At 40.1% G+C, this 9652-nt stretch overlaps 1 protein-coding gene across 1 annotated transcript; it reads left to right on the top strand.

The window, feature by feature from the left end:
* Positions 1–306: 306 nt before the first annotated feature.
* NPY2R (neuropeptide Y receptor Y2) lies at positions 307–8646 on the top strand. The gene is made up of 2 exons (XM_017871062.1): positions 307–747; positions 5470–8646. The coding sequence occupies exon 2, from the start codon at positions 5518–5520 to the stop codon at positions 6661–6663; it is 1146 nt and encodes a 381-aa protein (XP_017726551.1). The 5' UTR covers positions 307–747; positions 5470–5517; the 3' UTR covers positions 6664–8646.
* Positions 8647–9652: the final 1006 nt, after the last annotated feature.

Below are 9652 nucleotides of genomic sequence, written 5' to 3'. Positions count from 1 at the left end.
CTCAGCCGCAGCTGGATCGGTCCACCCCGCCTTTGCCCTCACCTTTCCCCGGGGCGGATTTGGTGAACTTGGCCTCAAGTCCAGGAGGTCTGTCTTCGCCGGGCCATCTCTCGCGGAACCGGGGGGTAGAGAGCAAAGGGAGAAATTCGTGGAAGGAAAGGGAGGTAGGGTTGGTGCAAATGCCCAGAGTATCAAACTTGGGGGTGGCACAGTAGGTGACAGCAGCAGCTGCAGGTGGTGGCTGGGGACCCGCGAGGGGGCGCCCCTCTGGGTAGGGTCTGGCTGTGAGGGCTTGCAAGCCTGGGAGGCGGCGGAGAGACCCTGGACACTGTTCCTGCTCTCTCGCGACCAAAACTTCTCCTCCAGTCCCCTCCCCTGCAGGACTATCGCCCGCAGCCTCTGCACCTGTTTTGTTGTCTTTAAGGGTGGGGTTTGCTCCGCTCCCCAAGCTCCCATCTCTGATCCTCCCACCCTCACCCGCCCACCCCGCGAGTGAGTGCGGTGCCCAGGCGCGCTTGGCCTGAGAGGTCGGCAGCAGACCCGGCAGCGCCAACCGCCCAGCCGCTCCAACTGCTCCGGCTGCCCGCCCGCTCGGCGCGGGCTGACCTGGACCCTAGGAGTGGACGGAACCGGACTTGCCTTTGGGGACCTTCCAGGGCCCTCTCCAGGTCGCCTGGCTTATCATCGGACAGACAGACTGCACACGTCTTGTTTCCGCGTCTCCGCAGAAACCCGAGGTCCGGGTCAGTAAGTGTAATTCCTAACTCTGATTCACCTCCTGGGAACAAGAATATCCCTAGAGGAGCGCTCGGTTCCTATGAAGAGGGACATGAGGAGGTCCTCATGAGTGTATGGACTTTTTCCTCCTCCCTTAGGTGGGAGGTGGAGGTTTGGAGGATGTAATATCATCCCCATTTTCGACTTTCGCTAGATGTTCCCTTTTCTGTTGAAGATTATTTACTATTTCCTTGACGCTTCTTTGAGATAGGTCATTATCTTTCCAGAACAGTAAGTTGTTATTGTTCCTGCCTCTTTAAAAATCAAACACTTGTCTAAAGCAGAAGGTCCCATTGGATTCTCCAAAGCTGTTCAAGAGGAGACACATTCATTTAAGCGTTTGCTCATTTTCCATCAGAAAGGCTCACCCACTGGCAGGAGCTTTTGGTGATGGGGAAAGAGGCAAAACTAAAAGCTTTAAGACATTTTGCAGTAGGTACACATCATTTAAAATTCAGTGACATGAAATGGAGACGCTGCTTCCAAAGAAAGACTTCCCACACCCTTTGATGAATATTTTCAACTTTCTACTGATTACTCAAACAATCATGTCATGTATGTAGCATTCTTGAAACTTCCCTTCTTCCCCCTTCCCCACCCCCATTCCTAGAACTAATTAGTTTAGGCAAATGCAGTGCTTTTGATTTCTGAGATTGATTTTTGAGATATTTTCCCTGGGAAAATGTTCTGGAAGATATTGTGCTTGATAAGATGTGCAGCTTTACTAAGGCCAACCTGTGGCAATATTGTTGCAAAAAGCCCCCAGAGATTTAAATATCTCCTCAAAGCATGAACTGGTCTCTGACTCAAATAATTTGAAGTTCTTTGAATCTTGGGTGGTGGGGTTTCAGGGGAAGCCCTGAAACTCTTTTCCTATTCTGCAAAGAAATGTTTCTATAACAAAGTTTCTAAGGATTCCCTTGTTCAGAAAAATTGTACTGGTAAAAGTTCTCTTTAAATGTCTTAAGTAATGTAAATATCTCATTTTGCCTTATTTCAAAGAAAGGTTATTCCCTTGTCTTCTTGCTGTTTCCTTTGTGTGCTGTTGATGGCAACTTCCTGTGTGTACCTGTTTCCTCTTCCACTTTTCCAGAAGTGCTGTCATGAAATGATGCATTTTCTGCTCTGGGTAATGCTTGACCTGGCTAAAGGCCAGTAACCTGCTTAAGCACAGCTAACGCTGTGTATATTCCAATAGCTTGCAGATCTATAACCATTCCTACAGAGAAGTTGTAAATAACAGCGTTTCAAAATATACAAAACAAGACTGAGAAGAAAAAGCAAAACAAGTCAATAAATCAAGTATATTCCTCCTCCTAGTGTCCTTCAATCTCATGCTTCCCCTCAATTTAGTCAGGTATAACCTCCAAACTCCAGCCTCTTGGAGTCTCTTTAATTCTGTAAATGGCTTGTCAGGATTGAGTAACTGTACTCTGCAACCAGTCTCTTTCTTAGTCTAGGGGAAATGGTGTGGCCTATCAAATATACAGTCCAAGATTTGAATGGTTTGTTTCAGGTTACTCTAATTAGTAAGGAATGGAGGCACATGTGAAAAGAGGCTGGGGCTCCTTGGAACATTCTATGTGAAATTTATGCAGAGGGAGCTGGAATATATCAGTACAGCAAACACTTGAGTACATGGAAACTCCCATGTCTCTCCACATAGTAAGGCTCCTGTGGAAGGGAGAGTGGTGATAGAGAGACAGGGAACGAGGGGGAAAGAAAAAAAAGTGAGAGAAATGGAGAGGGGGAGAGAGAGTTGGGGAGCAGAAACCTTTGAAATGGAAAGTTTTCTTTATGGGGTATACTGACAACTTAAAATGTTATAATCAGGAATTAATTTAACAGGGTCTCAGGACAATTTTTTTTGTATAAGCAGTTATTTGATTAAGAATAAGAAAATAAGCGTATGGATGTTATGTCATAGGAAAGAACCCTACACAGGCAGTTGTCTTCAATAGAGGAAAGGATCAAAATTATACTTTCCATTTTGCTGACATTGATTATTCAGTAAAATTGCGCTTTCCTTTACCTTTATGTTTGTTCTGCCAAATTGCTGAGTACCTTTAATGTACTAGATAGTGTGTTAGGGATTAAGCAATGGAGGAAGAAGGTCCAGGTTCTGTCTTCAAAGAGATTGCTGTGGTGGGTAAATGAAGGAAAACAGTCACAATGTGGCATGTGGTACATGCAGCATTAGAAGTGAGCACAGGGGCTTTGGGTAACTGAAAGACTTCCCAGTTTAAAACAGTGAGGGCAGAGAGGCATGAGAAAGGCTCAGGTGTTACTGGAATTGGAAGTAAGGCAGTATCACAGAAGTGGACAGTATATATTGGGCTGTCAGGAGAGATGAAACCAGAGGGATATGCAGGGATGAGTTCAAGAAAAGCCTCGAACGTCAGACTAAGGAGTTGGGATTTTCTTCTATAGGCCAGTGTTGTCAACCTGTGGGTACAGATCCTTTGGTGGGAGAGCAAATTAATGAAAGCATATATGTATGTTATTATCAGATCATGCAAAACAGAATCTATTCAAGAATGTAAAAATGGAGGAATTTAATGCAGACAGTTGATTAAACAAATGATAGAAGCCAAACAAGGGATGTTGAGACTACCTAGAGATTAGCGAGAGCAGGGAGTCATTACTGCCTCCAGCTGGATGGATATGAGGAAGAGGTAGTGTGACCAAGGCCCCCGGACCAGGGACATCCTCTGGAATCATAATCACAATAGGTTTGTCCTATGAAAACCAGAGCTACAGAACAGCTGCAGAGGCACTGCCAAGAGCAGGGAGGGAGGAAGAAGAATATAGTGGCTTCTCCCTTCTTGCTGTCCTCCAACTGCCTGCCAGTGCCTCCCACTGACCAAACCCAGCCAGAATACCAAGGACTTGGAGCCTGAAAATGCAGTCTGCAAGAGTCAGCCCTCCTGTGGTACAGAGCAGAACAGAACAGAGGAAGGGTAAGGGAAGGAGCTGGGGGGCACACAGGCCCAGCCAGGCATTATCTGTGGGCTGAATAAATATATGACTCTCCTACCAATGGCATTAGATGCTATTAATTACAAATACATTCATTGAAAGGTTCATAAAAACAAATTCATAAAAGAAGCTCTGAATAAACAGTGGCAGCCTTCTGTGATTACGAATACATTTGAAAGATACTACCACTATGGTGTTGGGCTCTGAATGCTTTAACAGAGTGAAAAAATGAAACTTATATTAGAAAACAATACATTATATTGTTTCAAACATTCTGGAGACATTGAGGAAAACAATATGATCACATTCGAATTTCAGAAAAAATAACATTTTAATGAGTAGGTATTGTCCAGTAAAATGTGAGAGCCTTGGAATAGAGGTACTATCCTCTTGTCTTCACCTGGCAAAAACCCTACTTCAAGACAGGTTTTTAAATGCATGATGAATGCAGGTTTGAAGAAGTATAGGCACCAGGATAGTAAAGCCACCCTGGCATTGAGTGGACACTCGATTATTTCTGTTAGGTGAATAAATTAATTAATAAATAAAAGCAAAAGAGGATGGGAGGTAAGTTAGAAGATGATTAGAGTAATTATAATAAGAGATTAAGAAGAATAAAACCAATGTTGTAGAAATGATGAGAAAATAACAGGTGGAAGAGATATGTAACATACTAGTCTGTGGGTTCTCTGAATGTGGGGGCTAACAGAGATTTCGAGAAAGCATGAAATGCTATATGTTAGTTCAGAAGTTTATTTAAGATCATTCAAAAAAGCAACTGTTCCAACCCAATGGTCCTTAGACCACTGAGTGGATTTAAAAAAAAAAAACCTGTGGTATGTAATACACCATGGAATACTACTCAGCCATAAAAAAGAATGATACAATGTCTTTTGCATCAAGTTGGATGGAGCTGGAGACCATTATTCTAAGTGAAGTAACTAGGATGGAAAATCAAATACCATAGGTTCTCATTCATAAGTAGGAGCTAATCTGTGGGTACACAAAATTTACAGAGTAGAATAATGGACTTTGGAGACTAAAATCTGATTTTACTGCTATATAATTCATCCATGCAACCAAAAAACATCTGTACCCCAAAAGCTATTGAAATTAAATTTTTAAAAGGTAGCTCTTCTACACATTTTAATACTATTTTTAATACTAAATCCTGCACCAGGAACCGAATCTGCTTGATTCATCTCAGATAATTCATAGTCCCAAGGGTCAGGTACCAGACAAATAGTTTTAATATGTTCCCCTTTCTTACACAATTTGTTGCTATATATTTATAAATTTGAAATAGTCAAGATATTGAAAGAAACTTTACTTTTTTATCTACCTGAAAATTAATTCAATGAATTTATAGTGGCTATAAAATTCATAAAGTTTATAATTTTCATCCCACTTAAAATGAAATTAATCCATTTGGTAGCATTCACTTTGAAATTGTGTCTATACTATAGGTATTATACTTTATCATCATAGCATATATTTCAGAGACCTGATTTAATTGATCTAATTTGACAATAGACTTATTAAAAGGTCTGTTTCATTCAAATGTTTTGCTACGCACAATTTTAGAGAGTAGAGGATATTTTGATCCCCAATCAAAATTAAACCAGTCCATTTGTGAAATTTATTTGCTTCACCTTTGTGTTTTCCTCGTTCTATTCGTTTTGTTGTTGTTGTTGTTGTTGTTTTTCTTTTTAGGTTGTAGACTCTTGTGCTGGTTGCAGGCCAAGTGGAACTGTACTGAAAATGGGTCCAATAGGTACAGAGGCTGATGAGAACCAGACAGTGGAAGAAATGAAGGTGGAACAATATGGGCCACAAACCACTCCTAGAGGTGAACTGGTCCCTGATCCTGAGCCAGAGCTTATAGATAGTACCAAGCTGATTGAGGTACAAGTTGTCCTCATATTGGCCTATTGCTCCATCATCTTGCTTGGGGTAATTGGCAACTCCTTGGTGATCCACGTGGTGATCAAATTCAAGAGCATGCGCACAGTAACCAACTTTTTCATCGCCAATCTGGCTGTGGCAGATCTTTTGGTGAATACTCTGTGTCTACCATTCACTCTTACCTACACCTTAATGGGGGAGTGGAAAATGGGTCCTGTCCTGTGCCACCTGGTACCCTATGCCCAGGGCCTGGCAGTACAAGTATCCACAATCACCTTGACAGTAATTGCCCTGGACCGGCACAGGTGCATCGTCTACCACCTGGAGAGCAAAATCTCCAAGCGTATCAGCTTCCTGATTGTTGGCTTGGCCTGGGGCGTCAGTGCCCTGCTGGCAAGTCCCCTGGCCATCTTCCGGGAGTATTCACTGATTGAGATCATTCCGGATTTTGAGATTGTAGCCTGTACTGAAAAATGGCCTGGCGAGGAGAAGAGCATCTATGGCACTGTCTACAGTCTTTCTTCCTTGTTGATCTTGTATGTTTTGCCTCTGGGCATCATATCATTTTCCTACACTCGCATTTGGAGTAAACTGAAGAACCATGTCAGTCCTGGAGCTGCAAATGACCACTACCATCAGCGAAGGCAAAAAACCACCAAAATGCTGGTGTGCGTGGTGGTGGTGTTTGCAGTCAGCTGGCTGCCTCTCCATGCCTTCCAGCTTGCCGTTGACATTGACAGCCATGTCCTGGACTTGAAGGAGTACAAACTCATCTTCACAGTATTCCACATCATCGCCATGTGCTCCACTTTTGCCAATCCCCTTCTCTATGGCTGGATGAATAGCAACTATAGAAAGGCTTTCCTCTCTGCCTTCCGCTGTGAGCAGCGGTTGGATGCCATTCACTCTGAGGTGTCTGTGACATTTAAGGCTAAAAAGAACCTGGAGGTCAGAAAAAATAGTGGCCCCAATGACTCTTTCACAGAGGCTACCAATGTCTAAGGAAGCTAGGGTGTGAAAATGTATGAATGAATTCTGACCAGAGCTATAAATCTGGTTGATGGCGGCTCACAAGTGATAATTGATTTCCCATTTTAAAGAAGAAGAGGATCTAAATGGAAGCATCTGCTGTTTAATTCCTGGAAAACTGGCTGGGAAGAGCCTGTGTGAAAATACTTGAATTCAAAGATAAGGCAGCAAAATGGTTTACTTAACAGTTGGTTGGGTAGTAGGTTGAATCAGGAGTAAAAGCAGAGAGAGGTACTTTTGACTATTTTCCTGGAGTGAAGAAAACTTGAACAAGGAATTGTTATTATCAGCATTGCTAAGAGACGGTGGGTAAATAAGTTGATTTTCAAATCTCATTAGGACCTGGATTGGGGAGCTGTGTATGTAGTTCACTGTTCCCTGCTTGGCTGATGAAAACACCGCTGAACAGAAATTTCTCCAGGGAGCCACAGGCTCTCCTTCATCGCGTTTTGATTTTTTTGTTAATTCTCTAGACAAAATCTATCAGGGAATGCTGCAGGAAAAGATTGCCAGCTATATGAATGGCTTCAAGGAAATAAACTGAAACTTGCTATATAATTAACATTTTGGCAGATGACAGGGGAACTCCTCAACACTCAGTGAGCCAATTGTTCTTAAAACCAGTTGCACGTTTGGTGAAAGTTTCTTCAACTCTGAATCAAAAGCTGAAATTCTCAGAATTACAGGAAATGCAAACCATCATTTAATTTCTAATTTCAAGTTACATCTGCTTTATGGAGATATTTAGATAACAAGCATACAACTTGATAGTTTTATTGTTATACCTTTTTGAACATGTATGATTTATGTTATTATTCCTATTGGAGCTAATTTTGTCTACACTAAAATTTAAATCAGAATAAAGACTAATTTTTGTGGCATGCTGTAACATTTCTCAGTATTTATAAGCAATTTTTGCACAGGTACGTAGCTCTCATGTATTTAAAGAACATTGCAGTGTTATTTTCTTTGAAATTCATCCTCCCTGGACCCATTCATACTAAATAAAACAATGTAATTACATTAAAATGGACACATCTGGTAAGAGGCACTAAAAACATTGGATTCCCTTCATCTTGCAAATGTTGTGTTTCAACCAATTTCACATAAGCTATTTATCTTCTTTTCAAAATAATTAGCTATATTTTTATATAACATGAATATACACATAATAAAATTGTTCCTGTAAATTGTAGAACATAGATGCTACAGTATTTTTATTTAATTATTTTATGAATAAATTTATTTCAATAGTACCCAACCAAAGATGCTTAAAAGCCTTCTATGTTCATAAAAAATAACAACTGAGATGTTAAAGTAGTCATACGTCTTTAGATGGTTTTAAGTTTCATTACAGTCATATTTTTGTAAATATGACAGAATTTGTGAATATATTTTTTAAAGCAAAATCCTCAACTTGCTTATTATATATAGTTACGACATTAATTTTATGAACTGGAGAGCTTCACTTTATGGATATACTTAAAATTCATACTATAGCTCCTATTAAATTCCTTCCATGATAGATATAAAAGACTGGTTTTAAGTGCACTGCACTTCTGGAATACTGAAAAGAATGAAAGCAATATGTAGATTAGGTGGAATTCTTTAAGAAGTGAACAAAAGTAATGTATATCTGTAATATATAATCAAATGATTCATTTTCTGTTAGACTCAGCAAACTGTTCAAAATAACTTTTGTCTTTTAAGTAGCAGTTACTTTGCTTAAGCTGCTAATAGGAAACTATGGTTAAAGATGTACCCTCCCCCTTGGTGACGTATTACACTGTAAGAAATGTATATGCTACTGTGTTACATGTTGTATTAGTAAATCATTAGAATCCAATTAATGATTTAATTAACACATAACTTATCCAATTCATTATGTCAATTCATTAATAAAATACTTTTTATGTAGTGGCTTTATGTTGAAATTAAAAAGTTGGGAAAATTAGAGAAATTGTGTGGAATTTTATATCAGAGTGCTTGTCTAAGACAAGGCTGTAAGACTAGTGCAACTAAAGAAGAAAAATAAAGGCGGCTGTTCCACAGTTAGTCAAGCTCTCTTTACATTCTGTACCTGAACCTGAGTCAATGGATCCACTCCCATGACTGCAATTACAATACGTAATATGAGGATGTGTGGGTCTTCATTTTTCAGACAAGACATTTCTTCTTAACTTCAAATCTGTATCTCTACCGGCGAACAGACCATGTTCACATGGGTGTCTCACCAGCAAATCAAATCCAACGTGTCTCAATCAGAACCTGCCATTTCAATGCACACCTCATCCCAACTCACCTCCACGTTGTCCTCCTGTATTCTCTCTCTCAATCATGACACTACTATGTACCTATTTCCCAAAAGCCTTACATTTTGGAATCACCCTTTACAAGTCTCTTTATCACATGTATCTAATTAATTCCCACACCTTGTTTTAATTCCTACATGTTTCTTTAATCAACTTACTTTTTTCCATTCCCTTGGTCCAGGCTATTGTCTCCCCAGACTGCTATTATGTTTCATCTGGATTAATATAGGTGCTTCCTAATTGGTCTCTATATCTTGTTTTCTTCCCATCCAATCCGACTTTAACCCATTAGCCATAGTGATTTTTCAAAAACTCGGATTGTATCAAATCACTCTTCTGATGAAAACACTTTAACGTCTACTTGTAATTCTTATGATAAACTCAGAATCTTTTTATGACATGGAAGGTTGTTTAGAACCTGACTGTGCCTTTGTTTTTTATCTTATATACTTTTTATCCACTAATATTTGCTGCTAGATTTTAAGCATCGTGAGGGCCAGGACAAGGACTGTCTTAACCATTGCAGTTATCACAGGTACTTGCAATTGTTGACACCAAGTTAGTAGTCAATAAACATCCTTCAAGGAAATTGAGTTTATGAAGTGAAGTATATTTATTAAAGCCAAGACTTGAAAATAGATCTGCAAGGT

The sequence above is a fragment of the Rhinopithecus bieti genome, unplaced genomic scaffold (genome assembly GCF_001698545.2).
Source record: "Rhinopithecus bieti isolate Rb0 unplaced genomic scaffold, ASM169854v2 scaffold_3878, whole genome shotgun sequence".
NCBI classification, from domain to species: domain Eukaryota; kingdom Metazoa; phylum Chordata; class Mammalia; order Primates; family Cercopithecidae; genus Rhinopithecus; species Rhinopithecus bieti.
The sequence above is the reverse complement of the archived record's forward strand: the minus strand, read 5'-3'. Positions and strand labels throughout refer to the sequence as shown.

What these genes read in the sequence shown, in the direction of transcription:
- NPY2R (XM_017871062.1), top strand. Translation starts at nt 5,518, where the DNA reads ATGGGTCCAATAGGTACAGAGGCTGATGAGAACCAGACAGTGGAAGAA.